The sequence below is a fragment of the Podarcis tiliguerta genome, assembly GCF_965153285.1.
Source record: "Podarcis tiliguerta genome assembly, chromosome: 11".
Classification (NCBI taxonomy): Eukaryota; Metazoa; Chordata; class Lepidosauria; order Squamata; family Lacertidae; genus Podarcis; species Podarcis tiliguerta.
The window spans coordinates 46,981,564-47,007,753 of record NC_139544.1 but is presented as its reverse complement, the minus strand read 5'-3'; the positions used below and the strand labels follow the sequence as shown (position 1 = coordinate 47,007,753).

Sequence of the window (26,190 nt, the reverse complement as noted above, 5' to 3'; positions counted from 1 at the left end):
ACATCAAACACTAAAAGCTTCCTGAAACAGGGCTGCCTTCAGATGTCTACAGAAGGTCATATTTGTTTATTTCTTTGACATCTGATGGGAGGGTGTTTCACATGGCGGGCGTAACTACTGAGGCTGTCCTCCCCCTGGTTTCACTTCTTGCAATGAGAGAATCTCCCAGAGGCCCTATGAGCTGGACCTCAGTGTCTGGGCTGAACTTCTTTTCCCATCCCTAGTACTTTCTATCTTGAGTGGCAAGAGATCTCCAGAATTTCAGACCAAGATCTTGCCCTGCACTGATTTCCAACAGGCTTTTTAGCCAAAGAGGTCAGGAACCAAACTTGGGACTTAGAAGATGTGAATTATCTACCCTATCTGACACACTGAATAAGTTCTAGACCAGGTAATCATCTAGGCCCCATAGTCTTCCCTCTTCTGACGTTAAACTACACTAACAACTATCTTGTTTCAATATTGCATTTCCTCAAAACACCGTTGGCCTCTAGGTTTGGAAAATGTTTGAAAAGATCATGGTACTGATGAATCAGTCAGTCCCCATCCACCCCCTGCCCCAAAGTGTTGCTTTAGAGTAGAGTGGAAAGTTGTGTTTCCATGTGGCTTCCTGCCCTCCCCCCTTACCTAGGTTTTGAACATCCACATAATGGGGGTCAGAGACATTACTTCCCATGCCATTGGTAGCCTTCACTGTGATATTGTACGTTTTCCAAAGTCTGGTGACGCTCTTATCAAAATAACATGAACTGGGGCCCCCGGTTGTATAGTCTGGACATTCAAAGGCAGGCTTTCCTCTGAAATAAAATAATTTAAAATAGTAGTTAATAGGGACCTGTCCACATTCAACAGAACAAGTAAGAACAAATGCAAATACTCAACTCACTAGTCAGATTCAGCTTAATAAACTCACCATTGCAAATGCATAACATGGAGTCAGTGGGGATTAATTTTATAAAAACCTAAGAGCCATATCGGATCAAGCCAAATGCCCTTCTGGGAGATGCTTGTCTAGGTTTAGTCTATTGGACAATAGCCAGACAGGTTATTTCAGAAAACCCAGAAGGAGAGCACAAAGGCAATTGCCGTCCTTCCCTTGGGTTTGGTGCGAAATGCTGGCAATTGCATGAATGGCTTAAAAAAAAGTAAATTACACAATCTGAATTGGGGGTCTATCATGGGGCACAGGGCGGGGGGCGTTAATTAAGTGGAATATAAAATTTTGTTAAATAAGAATAGTAAACTGTACCCTGGGTTTCTTAACAAATATGCAGAAAATAAATATGCATTGGTCTTCACTGCAGGAGTGGCTAAAGATATACCAGTGACTGAACCATGTTTGGTTTTTTGAGGGAGGGCATCTGAAGGAGCCAAAGAAAAGTGACGAAATATGAAGTGGCTTATATACCAAAATATGTGGCATAATTTGATGCACCTCTATCATGCCCCCTTACTCACATTTTCTTCTAAACTAAAAGCTCCAAAGGCTGTAACTTCTTTCCCTTTGGAAATTGCTCCAGCCCCTTGATAATTTCCGTTGCCCTTTTCTGAACATGTACCAATATGTTTGTCAAGGGGCTGTAATTGGCTACACAGCACGTCTTTGGTCGGCTGAAAGTAATATGGAAAAGGGCAAGTCGTATCTCAATTCAAGCTGAGGACACCCTTGACTGCACCTAAAGCAGTGGGACTCCAGCAAAACTCTTATGTGAAAACATGCTTTATTTGCAGTTCTTGGAAAACAGATTAACCCCGGAACCTCAATAAAGATCTCAGAGGGAAGAAGGTGGCACAGTTACTCATCACTTCACCTTGTAACTGGGAATGTGTTGTCTTCCTCTCTTGAATCTGTGCAAGGAACAACAAATGACTTTAAAAAAAAACAAACCCAAACATTTCCCTACCCTTCTGTGCTGTACAGCAGAGTGTAATTTGTAGGAAGTCCACCATCTGAATCAGCATTCCACCAGCAAGTAAATGTTTCATTTCCTGAAGTTCGGCAATTCCTTACTGTAGGCTTTCCAGGAAGTGACTGACCTGAGGAAATGCAATCACAAATGAAATTATCATCACAGGGGCTCTGAGCAGATAGGGGCCTAGAGTCGTGGTTTAAGTCTGTTTTCGACAGCGATGGTGGTTCTGAGGCTCTATTTTCCTCCCTCTGCTTTTGGAGAGAACCACTGCAATGCAGTATTGTGGTCAAAGAACTGAGCTCAGATCAGAAAGACTCAAGTTAAAGCTCACTGGGTGGTCTTGAATAGCTTGCCACGTCTCAGGGCTACCAGTGCAACCCCCAAGAGCCACCCACCACATGTCAGGCATCAGAGAGGGCTATAGCGGCCGCACCCTGCTTGTAGGCTACTCAGAAGCATCTGGTTGTGGCCACATCAGAAAACAAAATGCTGGATCAGATGGGCCTTTTAAGTTATCCATTAGAGCAGGAACAGGAAAGTGGTTATTGGGGATTTAACTCTATCAGAGCAGACAAGGCTCATATTTACTAGACAAGTCCCCAAATGATAGATTGTTAGAAGTGAGTCTTCACCCATAAACATATTTTTTTAAATTTATATTCTGCCTTTTCCCCTGACAGGGACTCAAGGTGGCATACAGCTAAAAAAATAGAAAAAGCAATCATTAAGAAGCAGTTAAACATTAATAGAACATATGGAAGGCTGGTCGCCGAAGAATTGATGCTTTTGCTGCAGGAGACTCTTGAGAGTCCCGCTTGAGAGTGCTGGAGGAGACTCTTGAGAGTCCCATGGACTGCAAGAAGATCAAACCTCTCCATTCTGAAGGAAATCAGCCCTGAGTGTTCACTGGAAGGACAGATCCTGAAGCTGAGGCTCCAATACTTTGGCCACGTCATGAGAAGAGAAGACTCCCTGGAAAAGACCCTGATGTTGGGAAAGATGGAGGGCACAAGGAGAAGGGGACGACAGAGGATGAGATGGTTGGATAGTGTTCTCAAAGCTACCAGCATGAGTTTGACCAAACTGTGGGAGGCAGTGGAAGACAGAAGTGCCTGGCGTGCTCCGGTCCATGGGGTCATGAAGAGTCGGACACAACTAAACAACTAAACAACAACAAATGTGTTCTATTAAAACATATGGTTCATCCATCATGGCACCAGCCCTTTCATTAAAAACAGTCAGTTCCCAAAAGTCTGTTTGAAAAAGGAAGTCTTTCACCTGCTGGCAGAAGGGCAGCAAGGAGAGAGCCAGTCTATATGTAATGGCTTACATAATACCGCTGGGTATGTCAGTTACATAATTTTGTTATGTCTAATTCCATTGGTAGATTGTGAAATGGTTATTCACATGCATATCAGGGACAGCCAATGTGGGGCCCTCCTGATGTTGTTGATCAGAACTCCCAGCATCTCTGACCATTGGCTCTACTCACTGGAACTGAGGGGAGTTGTTGGTGTCAAGTCAGCTTGTTGGCTCTCCCTGAAGTAAGGTTACATTAACTATTTTTGTCAGGGCTTGGGGAGGTTAGCATCTCCAAAACGACATGGGAGAATGTGATGCTAATGTCCAATACCAAGAAGAAGAAGAAGAAGAAGAAGAAGAAGAAGAAGAGGAGGAGGAGGAGTTGTTTGGATTTGATATCCCGCTTTATCACTACCCGAAGGAGTCTCAAAGCGGCTAACATTCTCCTTTCCCTTCCTCCCCCACAACAAACACTCTGTGAGGTGAGTGGGGCTGAGAGACTTCAAAGAAGTGTGACTGGCCCAAGGTCACCCAGCAGCTGCATGTGGAGGAGCGGAGACGCGAACCCGGTTCCCCAGATTACGAGACTACTGCTCTTAACCACTACACCACGCTGGCTCTCAAGACGAAGGTCTACCCGTTTTGTGTGTTGAGCACACTGCTTTATGGAAGTGAGTCATGGGCAACTTAGAACCATCAGGAGCCATGCCCCAACATCTTCCACATGTGATGGATGAAGAAGCCCACATGACGTTTACGCTGGCTTGACCATGGCCACAGAATGGAAGATGGTAAGATCCCCAAGGACACTTTCCCAATTTTAAGTTTCGAAAAGGTAAAGGGTGTTTTGAATGCTTACCGTTAACAAGCCATGTGTTTAGAGCAAGCAGCAGAATCAGTGCACCTGATGGTGACATCTCTAGCCGCAAGTCGGCCTCACCTTCCTCCTTTTCCTCTTCTACCACCTCCAGCAAGGAAGGATAGCTCACTAGGAAATAAATAAATAAATATAATAATAATAATAATAATAATAATAATAATAATAATAATAATAACAACCAGCTACATTTACTAAAGTTTCTTGATGGCACACATTCATTTTATAATGTTTTTGGCCAATGAATCGTTTTCACACACCCAGGTGTCCCCCAACAATTCATAATGCTGGTGTTTTAGACAGAATCGCTAGCTCTAGAAAATGAAGGTGAAAGATTCTGTTCAATATCATCAAATCCAGCCAGATATTCGGAGACTCCAGGGCTGAATTAGAGAGGCTCAAAGACCAGGTTAAATGCACAGTCCAACTTTACTAGTCATGAACAATCCATTTTCTTGTAGGAAGGCAAAAGTTGTTGTTTTTTAAATGAGCAAAATTGTTCATTGGTTAATTTCTAAACTGCGTATTACTCCTATGAACCACACTGAGATCTCCAGATGAAGGGTGGTATATAATAATAATAATAATAATAATAATAATAATAATAATAATAATAATTATAATAATAATATGATGATGATGATGATGATGAATGGAAGCTGCTAAGTGTGTCCCATGAGCAGAGTTGTATTAAGGGATGTTTCTACTAGTGAAAGGAGAGTGGCCTTTTTTTTTTACATCCATTCACTCCTTAACCCTCTTAGCACATAAAAATTCTGCTACAGTGGGATCCTTTGGAGTAGGATAAAAGGGGAAAGGAGCTTCTGTTTTGCATGCAAAAGGTCCCGGGTTCAATCCCTGGCATCTCCAGTGAATGTTCTTTGCCTGAAATCCTGGAAAACCACTCACTGCCAGTCAGTGTGGACAATATAAACAAGGTAGGCCAAAGGTCTGATTTGTTATAAAGCAGCTCTGTAGTTTCTTATAAGAGGTGGTCCAGGTGGTTGATGGAGAAAAGCAGAGAAGGGTGAAAAAGGCCACGCCGCTCTAGAACCATAGAACTGTATTGTTGCAAGGGACCCTGAGGGCCAGCTCATCCAACCCCCTGAAGTGCAGGAATCTCAATGCATGGTCTCCCATCCTATCTGAAACCATACCAGAACCTGCTTAGCTTTGCAAATGTGCTCACAGTTTTATTGCTGCACCTCTAGCAGGTGTCTTCTCTGTATCCCAGCCTCTTCTCAAAAGCAGGAGGAACTCTTTCATTCATAAGGGGTGGTTGGGCTCCAAGCCCAAGGGTGTATCTTTGGAGACCATTAAAATTGATATAAAGCTGAATGATTACACTTACATGGAAGTCTAAATGGAATTTATTGACTTGTGTAGAATTTGGAGAACTTTGGCAAAGGCCTCTGAATTAGATTTGCTATTTATTTTGCACTTACAATATAAATTTGTTGGTAACAACTACAGCTTTGGTTCCCCTTAGCTATTCTCTCCTCTCTTCAAAGGCAGTCATCAGCAAGCCGCAGTTAATTTATGAACTGTCTCACATTTTCCTCGTAGCACTTAGAGAAAGTTCAATTTTCTTTTCTCTGAAATACTGATCAAGCAAGTACCTTATTCCCTTCCCTAACATTAACAAGTCACAAGGGATTGTAGAGAAGCTTAATTAATTCCTTGCATCTGTGAAAGATTCTGGACTGATATCCACAACTGAATCCAATGCTTTCAGGAAAGGTGTCTGAAGACCAGAGAGGCATTCTTCTATCTCTTTATTTTTTGTAGAAGAACAGACCCTCTGTGTCACCCTGCATTTGGATCAGAACCATGGCACTGGGAAGGGTGGCTTAACCCTTTCCTTCTTACCATTTTCCAGATGAGAACCACCTTCTCCTGAAACTGTTATGGCCCCCCATTAAGCCTAATCCAGATACAACACACACAAACACACATTTTTAAAAACAGTATGGTGTACCCCTAGGAAAGTGGAGGTGGGTAGGGAAAAGTTGTGTATTGTTCATTGCCAGTGGTGTTGCATGTGGCATCTGGCAGGTGCCACAACGTTTGAGGCAAGCGCAATCTACATTCTACTCAGTACGCACAAGGGCAGTTGATTTGATTCTTCTGCTCCTTTCCTTCTACTCTCTTCCTTTCCCTTCCCTTTGCTCACAGACACAGAAGACAGGAACTCGGGTTTCTGCTGGGCAAGTCTTTGCAAACAATCTTTGGAAGCAGGGGTGCCATTTTAGATTTCATTGGACCTGGGTGGCATTCGGGTGCTTCATAAGCAAAAACCACAGGTGGGCTAGAGTTCCCGAATCGTGTGTAGTTAGAAAACTGGGCACGGCCATTCCCCACAAATACCAGGCTCCACCAAGACAACAAGGGGTGTGTGCACTAGTGAGACAACCACTGAGCAAACACAGCTTTTTGCAACATATTGGGCTGTAGAGGTTTTTGTCTGTATGTGATGGCCTGGGATTCGGACTCAGAGGTTGAACTTGAGGAATCCCAGCCTGCACAGGAGTTCCCCACCTCCAGAACCAGGTGAGCCGGGGCTAGGGCTTGAGCCTGAAGGGTCCTCACCTGTGCTGGATCCTCAGGTGCAGGCACCAGCTGAGTCTGCTCTGGCTCCTGAGGTGATGGAGGACCCATTGCCTGCAGGTGCTCCACTCTCAGCCTCTTCAGGGGAAGAGGAGGTTGCCTCTGGGTCCGGTAACCCTCCAGCCTCTCCTGAGCTGCAGAGGTTCAGGGCAGAGAGGCGGAGGGAACTAAGTTCCTGGAGGAGGAGGTGCTCGCCTCCAGGCCAGGAGAGGCGAGTCACCTGTGGACTGGGGCCGCCCTATGCCTTGGGGCAGATAAAAGCCAGTCAGCCCCAGTCCCAGGTTGCGGGAGCAACGTTGTTGCTAGCCTGTTCCTGCCTGCACCCTGTCCTGCTCTTCTGCCAGAGTTCCTGACCCCACCCGACTGCCTGCCTTGGACCCAGCTACAGCTTTGACGGACAGCCTCCATACCGCACCATCGACCTCTGACTGGACTTGGACCTCGCCTCTCGGCTAGCCCCCAGGACCAGCACACTGTAATTGCTTCAGTTATGCTCAGCCCTTCCTTTCCCATTTAATTAAAAGAGAAGGCCCCTTAGAGTCTAGAAGACTACTTTCTACTTCCCAGCAGGGAAGCCTCTGTTCCTGATTTATTCCTTTTAATTTGAATCAGGCTGACTTGAAAACACAGACAAGATAATGCAATCATGCAATAAGTGGTCTGTGGGATGATACTTTGAATCAGGCATATCTTAGGCACTAATAACTTCCCTGTGCAATTACAGTTCTTTTCAATAGCACTATTCTGTATTGTGTGTTTTTTCCCCTATTTGAGCACTTAGTGTCTTTAATTTCCATTTGCTAATTGTCTCTTTGCTTTCAAATTTGGTCGTATGTTCCTGAACATTGTATTAGTCACTTTCCAAATCTCTTTGTGTCCCACCTCTCGGTATTTATTTTCTTAAAGTGGAAGTTGTTGGAGAACAAAGAGCCCGCCCCAAAAACTAATTCCACCCACAGACAACTGCTTAGTATGCCCCTCAGCCTCCCTCCATGCCTCCCTCCTCCTTCAAGTCTCTCCTCAAAACATGCCTCTTTAAGTGCAACATTTACAGCATGAGTAGGCAAACTAAGGCCCGGGGGCTGGATCCAGCCCATCGCCTTCTCAATCCGGCCCCCGGACGGTCCGGGAATCAGCGTGATTTTAAAAGAGTAGAATGTGTCCTTTTATTTAAAATGCATCTCTGGGTTATTTGTGGGGCCTGCCTGGTGTTTTTACATGAGTAGAATGTGTGTTTTTATTTAAAATGGATCTCTGGCATAGCTGTCAACTTTCCCCTTTTCTTGTGAGGAATCCTATTCGGAATAAGGGAATTTCCCTTAAAAAGGGGGAACGTTGACAGCTATGAATTCTCTGGCTTATTTGTGGGGCATAGGAATGTGTTCATATTTTTTTTCCAAAATATAGTCCGGCCCCCCACAAGGCCTGAGGGACAGTGGACCAACCCCCTGCTGAAAAAGTTTGCTGACCCCTGATTTACAGCAACAACAGTTTTTAAGTACATTTAAAAAAGGGTGATGGTGGTATCTGGACCAGGGCCAATGCAGACGAGGAGAGAAAGTTTAACTCCCAACCATGATGACTATGATCTACCTCCACAGTTGGAGGCAGTATGGTTATTGGAAGCTCATAGAATTGCAGAGTTGGAAGGAAAATAAGAGTCATCTAGTCCAAAGGCTCAGACCCGTGCTTTCTCTGTAGAGGGAAGGTTTTTTTTAAGGTTTAAATTTTTATTATTATGTTTTGATATCTGATGAAAGCCACCCAGAGTGGTGGGGCAACCCAGTCAGATGGGCAGTGTTGTTATTATTAGTTTTATTATTATGATTGGCATGGGACAAGTGCCAGTGTCGGTGAGCGCCCGCCTGGTACTTAGCGTTCCATTCGTTCCTGAGTTCTGTGTCTTTGTTGCATCCCTGTGTCACACCGTGACATAATCAAGAAATGGAACATGGATAAATGGGCTGGGCTATTTAAAAATGAGTAGGTGTAATTCTTAATGGCTTCCATTCAGTGCTATGGAACAATATAACCAGGCTGCAATCAAAAGCAGTATTGGGCGGGAAAAGTGAATTTGTTCTTCACAGGAAACCGGGGCCACAAGTTGCTTGTTTCCCAACATTGTGTTCCTAATGTTGTACGCCATCTTGGGATCTTTGGATAAAGGGTGATAGAAAACTAAACTAAACTAAATTAGACTAAAGCATTGCTTGAGTTTCTTTCCCCTCCTTAGTCAGCTTCCTCCTCATCAGTCTCAGCACTGCCTTTGTAGAACTCAACAGAGAGAAGGAGACAAAATTAAGAATTGTTGTTCCTCAGGCGCCACCTACTAGTGACCTCCCTGTCTTCTACCCTATCTGCCTCAATGACCACTGGCAATGACTGCTACCTATAAATCTGAATTTTCGTTCGATGACTAGAAATAACTAGAAATGGCGTACATCAGGAAGGTCAATGTTGCACAACCTTCACCTGATTTGTTCAGCATCGATACTAAACCAGGAAGTGTATATTCCTCCTCATTTAGGGCTGCAAAGGGATAGTGGTGTTGATCACTTAAATACATCGTTTGACAGTGGGTCAGCATAGATAGACTCTCCACACCCTAACTTCTGGCAAAAGACTGGTATTGATTCGCTGGAAAGATAATACTAGGGTACCCTTTGAGCAATGGATAGAATATATGACAACTCTTGCAATAGACAAACGGATTGCTTTTAGATGCAGATTGTGTATAGATAAATACAATGCTATTTGGAATGCATTTATTAAAAAATATAAAGTTGTGCTACTAATTTTACATTAGTTTGCATAATTGCATTACTTATATACTCATATTTTGTATTGTATTACAATTTCATGTATTTTTCTTTTCTTTTTCTTTTTGCCTTTTTGATATATATATATATATATATATATATATATATATATATATATATGCACATCAGGGACAACAGGCAGGTAAAAGAGTCCTCCAAAGCTGATAATGAATGAATTGATTCTCAGGTGATCTCAACATGTGCATCTCAATCCCCATGCTACAGAAGTCAGTGGGGTGATATGTCTGGCTATTTACACATTTCCTGAGTGCATACAAGCCTTCTTTGTATAAAGACTGTACCGTGCAAATGTGTGACCAAGGCATCATTCTGTACTTATGCAAAGAGTGCCCATCACTAATACCTAAGAAACCAGCCAACTTACCGGATTAATGTGCTTGTTCATCTTCAGATTTTTCACGGGGGGCCTGCCAAATCAGATGACTACCTAGAAAGGAGGAGGGAAAGCTTTTTGAATATTCATGTTTAAGTCAAAGAACTTCATTTTCTTTTCAAAAGTAGATGGAACTGGTGGCAGGGGAGAAACTCCATGGGCTTATATAAAGCTTTGTTGATTTATGATGTGCAATGATTTGTCCCTTAGAGGAAAACAAAAATACCCCAAGGTTGCAATCCTACACTAATCTACTAGGAGTAAGCCCCAGGACCCTCACTGGAGCTTACTTCTGAGTAGACAGATACTGTATTGCACTATATTTTGTTTAGTTTCCTCTTTATAATGGAAGAGAAGAGAAAAACTGAAATAGAGGAAACTGTGAGATTTATGTGTGTGTTCTAGCTCCTTGACTTTATGAAAGGCAATGTCATTTTATATACAAAACACAGGGACCATAAAATTTACAATCCAGATATTTCTGAACACTCCTATTGAATTCACTCAGACTTTTCTGGCACAAACCATATGTGAAGTTCACTTAAAGGACTTAACAACAACAACAACAACAACTTTATTATTTATACTCTGCCCATCTGGCTGGGTTTCCCCATTTCACAATAGTCGCATTGATTGCAAATGACGAAGATTTGCAAAGCATCATTTGAAATGACATAATTAGATAGACAGACAGATATAGGGCACTCCCAGAAAATATGTTTATTGAGCATTCATCCTGATGTGATGGGAGGGAAGTTAGGTGACAATGGCTATTTGATGAGCATTCACTCCTACATGTTGACATGGCATCAAACCAGTAATTGTCCCATGCTTCTCCGTGCCATTTTCTGTCACTTTCCTTATTGCAAAAAGTCTGCTCTTTGGAGGAAGCAGGTTTCTTGCACCAGAGATTTCACTGTGCAACTTGAATTTGCTAGTATGGGATCGAGTCCTGTCTGAAAACAGTGGCAGTCTGGAAATGGCCCTAGAGATTAGAAATGAATGGAAAATGGAGCAAAATAAATACAGTGGTGCCTCAGGTTAAGTATTTAATTCGTTCTGGAGGTCTGTTCTTAACCTGAAACTGTTCTTAACCTGAAGCACCACTTTAGTTAATGGGGCCTCCTGCTGCCGCTGCACGATTTCTGTTCTCATCCTGAAGCAAAGTTCTTAACCCAAGGTAATATTTCTGGGTTAGCGGAGTCTGTAACCTGAGGTATCATTGTACAGTGGTACCTCGGGTTACATACGCTTCAGGTTACACACGCTTCAGGTTACAGACTCCGCTAACCCAGAAATAGTACCTCGGGTTAAGAACTTTGCTTCAGGATGAGAACAGAAATTGTGCTCTGGCGGCGCGGCGGCAGCAGGAGGCCCCATTAGCTAAAGTGGTGCTTCAGGTTAAGAACAGTTTCAGGTTAAGAACGGACCTCTGAAATGAATTAAGTACATAACCCGAGGTACCACCGTATAGATATATCGCTGGCTCATGAATGCAACTGGGTATTCACATGGCCATGGCTTACAATTTTCACTGTTCTTTATTACACAAAGATTCCACTTAACACACACACATGCAAGGACTTGTATCCTTAATCCCATTTCACTTCCAATGCAGTGCACTCTCCTGTCCTCTAGAGGGCTCATGCGCACCGGAAGGCTCAGTGTGTGCCACCCCCTGCCCAGCCGACTCCTCGTCAGGTGCAAAGTTTATAGTTACCATGCAGCAAGCAATTCATGCACAGGTTGGGTTAGGAAACACACCTACCCCCATTCATTCGACGGCAATGGCCACTTGTCATAGCAAGAAGTTCTCCCTGATCTGTTTCCACAGCTGGTATTTGCGACAGGCACTATGTTGGTCTACAGCAACAGGCTACTCCAATTTTGGGGATCACAGGCGAACGCCCTCTTCCCAGTGCTCAGAAAATGACAGCTCTCTGCTGACCTCTTTCTTCCTCTGTCCTACACCCCCTTTGAAACAATAGCCCTTCTCTCCTTTTCCATGCGCGAGTAAGTTACCAGTGCAAGGGTCAGTGGGTAGAGAAAGGGCAAAGAGTGCGTTGGGAAACAGCTGAGATCCTTCAGCCATTACACTAGAACATTATTCATATCAAGATGAGTTTTTACAACCACCCCGGACACTCTACGCAAACCATATAAGGCAAGGGTTGGGGAACTCAAACAATAAGTTACCAGATCTCAGTGTGTTTAGCGCCCCTGCAATAAACTTGGTGGTAAGGATAAGAAATCCAGCTTTTCTCCCCAAAAGTACAACACACTGCAAAACCGGGTTAGTTGACAGAAGCACCTTGTGCGTGCAAGTCTTGTGTGTGCAGCGAGCCTCTTTGTGTATAGTAGACGCAATAAAAATGGAATATGATAAGCTGTATTTACGTTATGACAAAAGCTTGAGCAATCTTGCCTGATGTAGCCCGAGCTGAAAGATTATGCGACACAGAGTTCAGAAAAACAACTTAGGGACATCAGAAAACCCTGCTGGATCAGGCCAGTGACCTATCTAGTTCAGATTTCTGTTGTCATGGGCTGGCGGCATGTAGCTGCTGGGGAACCCCCGAGGGAAGATGGCTCAGAGGCAGGGGATTGGTGGTGGGATGACGATGAGTGGTCAGGGGGAGAAAAGGGAGAAGACTGGGAGAAGGAGGTGATAGAAGCTGAAGAGGCAACAGGGCAAAGGAAGCAGCAACAGGTGCACCCTACACCAGTGGTTTTCAACCAGTGTGCTGTGGCACCCTGGGGTGCCTTGAATGATAGCCAGGGGTGCCGTGGGCAACACTGGCCTCTGCCCCTTTCCTTCTCTCCCTCCTCTGATGCTCAGAGACCAAGGGTCAGTGGCGTAGCGTGGGTTGTCAGCACCCGGGGCAAGGCAAGTAATTTGTGCCCCCCACTGCACTGTCCCTCCCTCAGATAGTCCCTCGCTCTTTCTTCGCACCGCACCGCACGCCTGGCACCCTTCCCTCCACAGTGGGCGGCGACCCGGCGGCTCGGATTGGATTCGCACAGCCAGCACTGCAGTGAGAGAGAGTGAGTGAGCCAGGTAGGGGCAGAGAGCTGCGAGTGCGAGCGGCCCCCCCAGATGTTGCGCCCGGTGCGGCCGGCCCCCCCTGCACCCCCCACGCTACGCCACTGCCAAGGGTGGCTGCTGAGAGGACTCCCAAGGAGAGGGGAGGCTGAGGGAACGCTTCACATGGGAGCGTGTTCGCAAAAGGGTGAGAGGCTGCCAGCTCTGCAGGCAGGGGGTGACATAACTGGGCTCCTGAGCCCCACAGGGGTGTTACAGAATGTAGTCGGTCAAGGAATCCTTGGACCAATCTCCGCCCTACACCCACCATACTGTTCCTTGTGTTTCCGAGCACAATTCAAAGTGTTGGTGCTGAGCTTTAAAGCCCTAAACGGCCTCGGTCCTGTATACCTGAAGGAGCGTCTCCACCCCCATCGTTCTGCCCGGACACTGAGGTCCAGCTCCGAGGGCCTTTTGGCGGTTCCCTCACTGCAAGAAGGCAAGTTACAGGGAACCAGGCAGAGGGCCTTCTCGGTAGTGGCACCCACCCTGTGGAACGCCCTCCCACCAGATGTCAAAGAGAAAAATAACTACCAAACCTTTAGAAGACCTCTGAAGGCAGCCCTGTTTAGGGAAGTTTTTAATGTTTAATAGGTTATTGTATTTTAGTGTCCTGGTGGAAGCCGTCCAGAGTGGCTGGGAAAACCCAGCCAGATGGGTGGGGTATAAATAATGTTGTTGTTGTTGTTGTTGTTGCTGTTGTTGTTGTTGTTGTTGTTGCTGTTGTTGTTGTTGTTGTTGTTATACTAGTTTGACCATTTAAAAGGGTAAGGAAGGGCTGTAGCTTAGTGGTAGAGCATCTGCCTTGTTCATAGAACATCATAGGATCTCCAGGTAGGGCTGGGGAAACCTGGAGTGTTGCTGTCAATCAGTGTGGACAATATTGAGCTAGATGGACTAATGGTATAAGGTAACTTGCTGTGATTAAGAACTTCAGAATGCCTTTTCCCCTTTGGTTAGCTTTTAACTGACTTTTCCCACCTCACTTTTCTTAGTTCCAGCTCAGTGTCCGGCAAAGAAGTCTACAGTGGTACCTCTGGATGCGAACGGGATCTGCTCCGGAGCCCCGTTCGCATCCTGAAGTGAACGCAACCCGCGTCTGTGCATGCACAGGTCATGATTCGCCACTTCTGCACATGCACGTGACGTCATTTTGAGCATCTGCACATGCGCGAGCGGCAAAACACAGAAGTAACACGTCCTGTTACTTCTGGGTTGCTGCAGAGCACAACCTGAAAACGTTCAACCTGAAGCAACTTTAACCCGAGGTATGACTGTATCGCCTGAGAAAGTTTACTATGCCATTTTTTTTACAATAAAAACCTCACAAAAATAGTTAAGATACATTTTCTTCTCCCCTTCCTCTTACTGCATTATTTTGCAGTAAGGAACAGAGCTGTCTCAGTGGGGGCAACTTACACAACCAAATAATATTGTAAGTCGTGTGCAATTTGCATGTTCGGTTCTGCTGGGGATGCATTTGCATAATTTAGCTGTGTAATGCCAACTTGCAGCAAACAGATCCATAAATGGCCAGCTATTCCTGCCGGCTATTTAAAAAGCCATTTTTGCACAATGACCTCCTGCCATGCCCAGCCTCATAAACTTTAGATTAGATCCAGAGGACTGAGAAAATATTGGAAGGGAGGGGGAAAGAGAGAGAAGGTAGGCTGTGAAAGACCAGGTGCCTTTTTACAAGCGCAAACATGCCCAGATCTTAGCAACAGCCACCAGGCACATCTGACTGCTGTTTGCTCAAACATTCCCTCCCTTAAGTGGATCTCTGTATGAAAGCCTCCCTCTATTTTGCTATTAAAAAATTAAATCCAGTGTATGCTTCAGGCTTGCAGTTCTGCAACAACGAGAGAGCTGTTCTTCAGCAGTACTGAATTAAGCGACTGCCAGACCATTTGAAGGGGAGGTAGATGTTTCGGTTTTTTAAAAAAGCTTCATCTAAGAAGTTGCCAAGCTCAAACTCCTATAGAGGGGCTATTATATATTTAAGGATTGCTTAGGAGGAGTGCTGGTACTGGTGTACAAGGCCTGGTGTAGCTTAGGACCAGGATACCTAAAATATTGTCTCACCCCTCATATACTCAGTTGACTCAGTTGATCACGGCACTCTCCATCTCATCCGGAGGTCTGTTCTGTATGACATAGGAATTGGGCTTTTAGTGTGGGCTCATCTGCCTTTTGGAATCCCTTCCCACTACACATTAGACAGCTGTCGTCTCTGTTGACTTTTTGGCAGCTGCTGAAGATCTTCCTCTTTTAAGAAACCTTGTAAGTGGAGATATTTATCCCAGTCTACATCTGTATTGGACCATATATATATATTTGGAACTATTTTTAAACTTTTTATATATGCAATTGTTTTCAAGTTTTTGCAATGTCTTTAAATGTGGAATAGTTTTATTTGTTTTAGACACAGCACTGGTTTTTAAAAAAATGTTTTTACAGTTTCCTTGTTCTTTGGTTTTCACTGTTTCATAACCGTGTATTCTATTGTTGCAATCTTTTCTGGGGCCATATGGTAAAGGTCAGGCAAGATACCAAACAAATAAAGTGATGTTCATTTCGAAGTCTCCACAGTCATACTTTTGTAGTTGCCTGAGAACAAACCAGACATTACAAGGTTTATTTATATTTAACAAATTTCTGATCTAGTTGTTGTTTTTTAAGAAAGATGCTTCAATAAACAGCTTGTGATCCCCAGCAATTGAAATTCAGAGGCATATGACCTCTAAAACTGGAGACGATACAGCCATCATAACACTGGAGGTTATAAAATCACCATGACTAGCAGCCATTCATAGTCTTATCTGCCATGATGTTATTGAATCATCTTTCAAAGCTATCTAAGCTGGTAGCTGTCACCAACTACATCTCATGGTAGCAAATCCCATCATGTTGTGTGATGTGCTTCCTCTTAAATTTCCTCTAGGAACTAAAGAGGCCAAAGGAGAAAATGTATTATAGTAGAATGGAGAAATCCAAAGTTTCAAGTTTGCTTTTTAAGCAGGTTCAGTGGTCTGGCTTGTGGTCTTTTCAGTAATGTGAAGAATAACAGCAAATCACTTTTGCAGGAGTGAGTGTCCACGACTCATTCCATTTACACCTCAGGACTTACTGCTGAGACATTTCTCCCTTTGAACTCAAACCTCAACCCAGCAAATATACTCAATGAACTTTGGTTGAGAAGGTGTTTATGGAAGTTTTATAAACTTTGCCATAGCGATTGGTGAGGCCAAAGTCTAAAGGACACACAAAATATTGCTAGTGGGAAAGGCTCTCCTCTCGAGTTATGGGTTCAAGTAAAATGCATAGTTGTAGCCAAAGGCCACAGTAAATCACAGCTGAATATCTGAATGAATACAGGTACCTACAAAAGGAACACGTCCCCTGGGAGTTACACGTGATGCTTTTGTGACATGCAGATTGTTCCTAACAGTGAGATTGCAAAAGGCTGTAATCTTAAATGGAAAGGCCAATATGGGTAGAAACAGTTTGAAAGAGGAGGGTTTTTTAAAAAAGCTGCTCTGGGGAAAGGAGTTGGTGGACCTGCCCCAAGGTGAAAGACTTCTGGGAAAAGATTTATAATGAATTGAAAAAAATGTTGAAATATACATTTATAAAGAAACCAGAAGCCCTTCTTCTTGGAATAACAGGTCTGGAATTGCCCAAGAAAGATGTTAAACTATTTTTGTATGCCACAACTGCTGCTCGAATTTTACTAGCTAGAAAGTGGAAAACGCAAGAACTGTAGAAGAATGACAGATGAAGATGATGGATTTTTCAGAGCTAGCCGACCTAACCAGAAAAGTCCGCGACCAGAAGGAGGAGGAGTATCAGGAAGAATGGACAAAATTTAATGATTATTTAGTTAAATACGTTAAGTTAAACTAATTTGAAATAGCTTGCAGGTACTAGATCGGCTTAGGATTCTACATAAGTTAAGTGATGAATTAATATGTTTAATACCGAATTGAAAAGATAGAATGATGTTAAGTGACTAAGTTAAGTTTATAAGAACTCTGATTTGGAAAACCGATAAAAGAATATGCATTGAAATTCAACCAAGGGGAAGCAAGGAAGTCACTTAACAATGTTAATAAGTGTAATTTTAATAAGGTTATGATTTTTGTTTGTTTGTTTGTTTGTTTGTTTGTCCATTTATAATTTTGTGAAAACCAATAAAAAGTTTTTTTGGGGGGAAAAGGAGTTGGGATCCTCCTCGGTCTATAACAGCCTTCTGCTTCAGAATGCAACCTCCTTTGCAGTTGCATTTTGAATAAGATAAAGCATATATTCCCAGCCAAAGTATACCTGATGAAGGACATGTGAATCTGTAGTTTCTCAACAGTTCACATTTTCCCAACCTGAAGCTCATTTCCCCACAGTTCCACATCTGTTTGCAAATTCATTTTCTTTTTCTTTCTTTTTTAAAGTCGCCATGAAAAGTCTCCAGCAGTTTAGTGCAAATTTCTCCTCATATTCACATATGCGATTTTTGTACAATACACAATCATTGCAAACAATCACATATAATGTATTTTTTGACGTTATAATGTATTTTTTGAAGTTCTGTGCACTTTCCCGCAATGCATACATTTTGTTACGCACTACTTTGTTGGAGAACTGCATTGCAAAATTCAGAGAAGTCTGAATTTCAAAGGATGACCCTGTTTCAGTTCATATATTGTTTCAGGAAGGGTGAATTAAGTAGATTCATCTTTAAATGAGCACTGAACCAGCTCTCTCCACCATCCCTCCACCTGACTGAGCATTATTGGGCCCTTTGAAGAACCCGCTGTGCTTAATCATAGGTCAAACCTCCATTAAGCTACAGGCACCAGCAAAATGTTTGAGAGTTGCTCTGCATAACAAGCACTATCTACTTATCAACATAGTTTCTTGCAGTAATTTATGTAGAGGGATTACAGCAACGGCCATTAAAATTGAAAGGTATCCTTTTGTTTCCTAAGTCCCAAAGTCTATGAGACTAGCCTGGGCACAATTCCAGATAGGTAATAGAACACATAGCTATAAAAGGCAACTTTGCTAAACTCTGAAACTAAAACTGGCGAGGAGGCAGTCATGCAAGGAAATTAGAGGTGTGGGTTCAGTTTTTACAATAAAAAATACTTTTATATCACATGAAAAGGTCAGCTGCTTGTGAGTAATCCCTGGTTTAAAGAGCCTATATTCTGTTCTCAGTGGCAGGCTTTCCTCCCCTGGCTGCGCACCTCCTTTATTATTAAGTCAAATAAAAGCTATTTTGACATCCAAGTTTTATTTCAGACTGGGAAAGCATACAGCTGCATTTGGCCACAGTAATACACCATGGTTTATGTATAGGAACAAGCTGCAGCCAGCTTAATCTTGCATGACAACCACCTCCCCTCTCCTTCTGTGATGGGGTTGGAAGCATTTCTTGATAAATCAGAGTTCAGCAAGATGTACACACCCTAAGCTGTGGTTAATATTAACTATGGCTTGCTGAAACAAGGTGGCTTCATAACCCAAGGTCTGAAGTTCCAATAAATAATAGTTAATTAAGGTCAAACACTGTTCGGCCAGGTTCAGGTGCCATGGCAACCTGCAGTTAATTAAAAACAGAGGTGAAGACTACTGATTTCCTCCCTGGGGCCTCTGTGAACATTGCTGACATATGATTTGATAATTTAATACAAGCGCTTCACTAGCAACCCTGCCAAAGCAGGAGACAGCATGAAAAATGTGCTGAAGACTGGATTAAAGTGTCAAAATTCCACAGGGAGAGATAATGGAAGACACAGCAGACAGAGATTCTGTCATGCGGTATGAAGCGGAAAAATGTGCTGAAGACTAAATTAAAGTGACAATATTCCAAGGGCAGTGACTCAGAAAAAGATCTTGTCAACCTCCCCAAGACAATTCTTCAAATAACCTGGTGCAAAAAGTTATGAGATTTCAGCAGGACTTTAAAGGGTATACACCGGAACTGAAAACACCACACAACATTAGCAGGCGTAAATGGCATTGGAATTGAGCCCTAATAGCATCATGAGCACAAATAATAATGGGTGCACAATAAAAAGGACATATGGAAGGGCTACATCACCTTGCCAACAAAGGTCCGTATAGTTAAAGCTATGGTTTTCCCAGTAGTGATGTATGGAAGTGAGAGCTGGACCATAAAGAAGGCTGATCGCCGAAGAATTAATGCTTTTGAATTATGGTGCTGGAGGAGACTCTTGAGACTCCCATGGGCTGCAAGAAGATCAAACCTATCCATTCTTAAGGAAATCAGCCCTGAGTGCTCACTGGAAGGACAGATCCTGAAGCTGAGACTTCAATACTTTGGCCACCTCATGAGAAGAGAAGACTCCCTGGAAAAGACCCTGATGTTGGGAAAGATGGAGGGCACAAGGAGAAGGGGACGACAGAGATGGTTGGATAGTGTTCTCGAAGCTACCAGCATGAGTCTGACCAAACTGCAGGAGGCAGTGGAAGACAGGAGTGCCTGGCATGCTCTGGTCCATGGTGTCACGAAGAGTCGGACACGACTAAATGACCAAACAACAACAACAATGAAAGGGCTCCTGGAAGAGGTGTCCATGAGGGTTTGTTACATGCTCATATCTAATCATAGACTTGTAAAATTGGAAGGGACCACAAAGATCACCCAGTCCAACCCCCTGCGGTGAGGGAATCTTTTTGCCCAGTGCAGGGCTCAAACCCACAACCCTGAGAGTCTCATGCTTTACCAACTGAGCTACCCTGCATCTACCTTCATGCATAGATCTACCCACAGAATCAAGTCCCACTGCGTACAATGGGACTTCCTCCCCGGGTAAGGTGTGCAGAGGTTCACCCTTAGCTGAATTATTCTGCAGCCTCAGCTGAATTCTAATTATGTTGTTGATGCAGACACAACTTCACCAGTGATTTCCTGTAAACAAGGCAGCTAGTCTCCAGAGGGAGCTTCTTAAAAGACAGATAGGATGAATCTGTAATTCATGTGGAAATATAATGCTTCCAGGAGCCTTCCTGAAAGAGGGCTTGCTTTTACCAAAAACAGAACAGATCATGGTATTCTTTGAGAAAACTGTGGGGAACTGAGAGGAACAAGAACTTACAAAAATAACAATAAGTACCTTTGGGCTAGTGGGAAGCAATGAACTATGGCAGCAACCAAATTATGGATTACAGTGGTACCTCGGGTTACATACGCTTCAGGTTACATACGCTTCAGGTTACAGACTCCGCTAACCCAGAAATAGTGCTTCAGGTTAAGAACTTTGCTTCAGGATGAGAACAGAAATCGTGCTCTGGTGGCACAGCAGAAGCAGGAGGCCCCATTAGCTAAAGTGGTGCTTCAGGTTAAGAACAGTTTCAGGTTAAGTATGGACCTGTGGAACATATTAAGTACTTAACCCGAGGTACCACTGTATTATTTTTTTTTAAAAAAAATCAAATAGAGTGTATCCACACAGCAGTTTTCTGTGGACATTGCACTGCTTGTGCTAAGAAATTTTCCTCAGCATCTGCATAACATTGCTGCCAATATAGTTCCTTCATTTAATTTGAAATTGCCTGTGGAAAGTCCAATGCTGTGGAAGCCTCTTAGTGCATTCTTTTTGGTGGGTGATGCTTCAATGAGCAACCTCTGTTGCTACACCCTTATTTCTGTTTTCTCCTTGCATGAGCAGATTTATGCAAGTCTTGTAATAATAAAAACAAATGTTTGGGTCTGCTTGATGCTCTGAGTGTGTGGGGTGGTGGTGGGGATGCTATCTTTGTGTCAAACATCCTGCAGATTAAGATAATTCCTCTCCCCCCGATTTCTCCAACTGACGTTCAATTTCAACGGCAAACACCACAGAACTTGGGTGCATTGCTGAGATGGGAATGGGAGTCACATTGGTCCTGACTGCTGAGCCTCTTCTCACTGTTTCCCCCAGCTTCTCTGAGAGTTTCCTTGCCTCTTCCTTGCTGAGCGGGGCTGTCTGATGATAGTTGAAAGAGAAAAAAACATAAGGAAGAGGCAAGCATCTCTGTGCGGCAGGAAGCGGCATTGAAATCTCATGCTTTTTCTCTCCAGTGCTGCAGGGAACTCTAGAAGAGGTTTGAAAAACAAGACAAATAGAGGTTTGGGACTGAATGTATTCTCCTCCCCACAATCAAATCCTGAGGTGCTTTAAATCGAAATTGAACGTCAGTTGAAGAAGACTAGGAAAAAGGAGTTATCTTACTTTGGCTTGGCACATGAACACCCAGTCAGTGAACTAAGCAACCCCCTTTGGTTTTTATTATTACAGATCTAGCATATCAGAGCTGTGGGGAAAAATTAATACTGTTAGCTAACTGTGATTGACGGGTAGGAGAAAAGACCATACCCAAGGTATTTGTCAACAGCCAAAAATGAAAACAGAAAAAATCAAATCTAAATGACCTGTTTGTGGGATTTTGCCCCCATGTGGAGACAGCCCTAAAGAAATTTCATTGTGGGAATTAAACTGGCCCTGTTCTCTGCTGTTCCACTTACCTCAGGCTGATCCAGGCAAGAAATCTAGCAATTGCATGATAATACATACAGTCTGTTTGCCAAGATGTCTGAAGCAACTGAGTTTATTGGATTAAGAGAGAATAAAACATTCTTTTCTCTTTCAGATCTCATAAGAGAATAATATAACAAGCTTTTTAAAATGAAAAATGAGTGGGAATTAAGGATGGTATATATTTATGGTAATTGTGCCAAACATTCCCCCCCCCCCGCAGTATGGATGTTTCTTATTCCATTAATCTTACTTATGATACTTATTCCAACTGTGATATGTCTTTATGCTGACTGAGATTTATACGTTAAGTTGTTTGTGTGCTAATTATTTCTCTTATTTAGTTCATTAAATTGACACACTACACGATTGTAAAGAAAAACCTCAAAGCAGTTTACAAGATTATGATACATAAAACCCGTGAGTGAATGAATGAATGAATAAAACTTTATTTGCATAGCCAACAGGCCATAGCATCAAAAGACAAACACCAACAGAAGTACATTACAAATATAGTTAAAATCTTGTGACCTATTAAAACCCTATGTAAATTAATAATCTCAGTACTTAAAACTTGGCAGAAGTAATAAAATAATAATAATAAAACATAATGATAATAATCATAAAAACCCAGACGAGGAATCCGGGTGACCACACTGATATCATTCAGATACCAGCTCTCAGTCTCATTGCTCTCTCGATAAATTTGGCAACCTTCTCTGTTGTCGAGCTGTTCTGGTCGGCTAGAAGTGAGCACAATTTGGCTTCGCAAGAGCGGCCGGGGATGGCAGATAGGAGTGGCGTGATGGTCTCGTCCCTGAGATCTTTATATAGGGAGCAAGACAAGAGAACGTGTGACGCCGTCTCTACATAGCCAGCTCCACAGGGGCAGAGCTGGTTCTCAAATGGAATTTTTTGATATCTACCTTCAAGAACAGCTGACGGTAACATATTTAGTCTGGCCAGTGTAAAGGCCCGCCTAAATTTTGGAATGGTTAAGGTAGACAAATAAGGTGCCCGAAAATCAAAATGGGAGGGGGGCAGATAAGCGTACCAAGCACTAAATTCCTTAATATAGGCCAGATTATTCTGCTGCTCAATATCCTTCAAGCGCTGATCGATAATGGTTTTTGCCTTGGGGAGACCCACTTTCAGGAGATGCTGTGCTTGTAGGCCACATGTAAGTAGTTTTTGATGCACTACTTTGGACCACCGACTTCTATGAGCGTCTCATGCTACTAGAGGTAATAGTCCGGATGGGTTTAAATTTAAACGAAGCCAATAGTTGAATGTTCTTATCCAGGTCCGGGTCTCGACGGAGAGGAGGCCGGTCTCCAGCCGTAGGGCCGCATTTGGTACGCATGATGGAACGGCTAGAATCTGTCTTAGGAATTTAGACTGGACCGTTTCGAGTGTGCGGCAATGATTTCCCGTCCAGATTTGGGCCCCGTAGAGTAGTTGTGCCAAGGGTTTTGCTTGAAAGACCTCCAAAGCTGCTGGGATATGTCTGCCCCCCTTCGTAAAGTAAAAGCGAGACAGTATTTTGACGCTTTGGGATGCTTTTTCCCTAGCGCCCGTGGAACAGTAATTACCATGGTACCTCGGGTTACAAACGCTTCAGTTACAAACGCTTCGGGTTACAAACGCCGCTAACCCGGAAGTTGTGGCTCCGGGTTGCGAATTTTGCCCCAGGATGAGAACAGAAATTGCACGCCGGCAGCGGGAGGCCCCATTAGCGAAAGCGCGCCTCAGGTTAAGAACGGTTTTGGGTTAAGAACAGACCTCTAGAAAGAATTAAGTTTGTAACCCGAGGTACTACTGTAATTGTGTTCCCTGCTGCTCAATTTCTCCACCTGGGGTACAGCTGACCCTGTAAACATGCAGTTTGTTCCTGTGTCTTTGGAAAGGACCCGCCCATCTAGACTGGACAGGGGGAGTTTCTGTAAAATAGATCCTGTTCTACTGAGTCATTGGCTGGGCAGCAAGTTAGCCCTGACCCTCTACATTCTCGAAAACTCCTTCAGGGCTGACTTCCTGGATAAACTCCTGTCTCACCTCCAACAGTTCCTTATAGTGCAGTCTTGGCACTGTCTTGCCCGTTGCCTTCTTTGGCATATATATACTGAGTCACACTGAATACAATAAAATAAATATTGTGAAACCCCATTTTTTTGTCCAAGAAAAGACAAAAGGAATCATAAAGTTTCCCAAGGGATGTCAAGTAGAAATAACTCACGGTTTTGTCAATGGTAATTCCTTCTAACTCAAGGATTACCATTGACAGGTCATCTAGGGTGAGTCCATTTTCCTGAGAATGTCCTGGTTTTTACCTCAGGTTCATTAACTTGTGGGAACAGGCCCAGCTAACAACAACTACTGCCAAATATACAAACTGAATGAACTGGTAGGGAATAAAAAGGGGAGGGTGGGACGAAATACCATACCGCTAAACAGTCCTGATTTGAGTGGGAGACCTTGGGATTACAGAAGCCATCCTGGCTTCTCATTGGATCCCAGAATGTTCTGTTTTTTGGTCTTGTGCCACGACTCCAGATCAAAAGGCAATCGTGCTTTGGGCCAAAAAAAGAATGATAGGGCTAGACCAAAAAACTAGCATCCTAGCATTTTAATCAGCAGGATGTTGGAGGGTATGAGATACTTCCTTCTAACCTCTTCTGGGTATACGGGGGAGATTTTATATGTAATTGGCCAAGCAATTTCAGGCCAAAGTAGACTGACCCAGTTTTGCTATTCTCTCCTTTACCCTCCCAGTTTTATGGTGATATAATAAAAGTATGCAAAGTGCAAACTTAGAGTTCACCCACATTTCCACTTGTCCCACAGCTTTTCCCTAGGAAAACCCACTGTTTACAATTGAACTGGAACAGATTGTTCCGATTTAGCAGTAAACAGTGGTGTTTTCCTGGGGAAAGTGGCGGTGCAAACGGAAAAACCTTTACCGGGAAATAGGAAGAGATTCATGGCAGGCATCCCTTCTGCTTAATGGTCTTGGATTATTCAACTAGTTGGCAATACATTAACAGGCCATCACTGAGCACAGATTTTCATGGAAATTAGACATGATGTCCACAGATGCAGTAAACAGAATGTTTCCACAGATTAAGACAGCTAGAATGAAGCTCATAGATGACTTAATTCAACCCCCACTAATGAGATGCAACACATCTTTTGCAAAGGTTAATCTTACAAGAAATTAAATTAGAGTTTCCCAAGCAGACTACAACAGGAAAGACAGAAGTTATTCAATTCCACAGAAGCCTTTCACACAGTGCATGATGTTCTGGGATGGTGGAATGTCATAGGATCACAGAACCAGAGAATTGATTCTGTGAAGCTGAAAATGTCTGAAATATGGCAGCCCTACTCAGCCAAAGCGTCCGAAACAGATGACCATCAAACCTCTGCTTAAAAACCTCCGCTGAAGGAAGTCCATTCCACTGTTGAACAGCTCTTAATGCCACAAAGTTCTTCCTAATGTTTAGTTGGGATCTCCTTTCATGTAACTTGAAGCCATTGGTTCGAGTACTACTGGCTAATTTAGATCCATCACAATCTGCAACATAACTGGCACCTAAGTAACAGACCAATGACAAACCTAGATAGCATCTTAAGAAGCAGAGACATCACCTTGCCAACAAAGGTTCGTATAGTTAAAGCTATGGTTTTCCCAGTAGTGATGTATGGAAGTGAGAGCTGGACCCTAAAGAAGGCTGATCGCCGAAGAATTGATGCTTTTGAATTCTGATGCTGGAAGAGACTCTTGAGAGTCCCATGGACTGCAAGAAGATCAAACCTCTCCATTCTGAAGGAAATCAGCCCTGAGTGCTCACTGGAAGGACAGATCCTGAAGCTGAGGCTCCAATACTGTGGCCACCTCATGAGAAGAGAAGATTCCCTGGAAAAGACCCTGATGTTGTGAAAGATGGAGGGCACAAGGAGAAGGGGACGACAGAGGACGAGATGGTTGGACAGTGTTCTCGAAGCTACCAGCATGAGTCTGACCAAACTGTGGGAGGCAGTGGAATACAGGAGTGCCTGGCATGCTCTGGTCCATGGGGTCACGAAGAGTCGGACACAACTAAATGACTAAACAACAAAGTAACAGACTCCTCTCGCTCATTAATTTTCCAATTCTTTAAGTAAAATGGAAATTAAACGCAGGTCCATTTTTTTAAAAAAAGGGTGATCCTTTGAGTTAAAAACAGAGGGAAAAGATAGTCTTTAAAAATGTTTGTCCCTCTGCTTCAACCACTTTTGACCATCAGCTTGCAATGCCATTTATTTTATTTTTGCCATTCTCTCCCTGTAAATATAAGCTTTATTTATTTATTTCTTATGGGTGGGGAGGCAAATGTCTAATCTGAGGCTCATGGTTATGCTCCCGCTTCACAGACCACAAGCTGCAATCTAGGTTTGTTCTTGATTACAGTTCCTGGGTTTGGACAACACGGTAAGCCAAACCTTAGCATTTTTGCTCAGGCTGACTAATTCCCTTCTTTCCTCGCCTCGCCTATAAAAATCCAAGTTTGTTCATTTTTTTACTTAAAGCTGCTGATTCCCATAGCTCGATGAACCGCTCTTTTAAATGAAGAATTTCTTTTCCAATACAATGTCATCTCTAAGACTCTAATACAC

The 26,190-nt window shown here is 43.3% G+C and overlaps 1 protein-coding gene across 5 annotated transcripts in view; it reads right to left on the bottom strand.

Annotated features, from left to right (window-relative positions):
• Positions 1-26,190, bottom strand: part of PRLR (prolactin receptor) — a 115,664-nt gene that overhangs the window by 12,652 nt on the left and 76,822 nt on the right. For 2 of the 5 annotated variants that reach the window (XM_083402780.1, XM_083402779.1), the window contains exons 2-5: positions 9,904-9,966; positions 4,075-4,203; positions 1,905-2,037; positions 628-797 (exon numbers count right to left, since the gene is read on the bottom strand). In XM_083402780.1, the coding sequence (XP_083258906.1) occupies positions 628-797; positions 1,905-2,037; positions 4,075-4,132 (361 nt within the window). In that variant the 5' untranslated portion in view covers positions 4,133-4,203; positions 9,904-9,966. Of the gene's footprint in view, positions 1-627; positions 798-1,904; positions 2,038-4,074; positions 4,204-6,197; positions 6,314-9,903; positions 9,967-26,190 lie in introns of those variants that run through there. The other 3 variants (XM_083402781.1, XM_083402782.1, XM_083402783.1) reach the window with 3 other exon arrangements.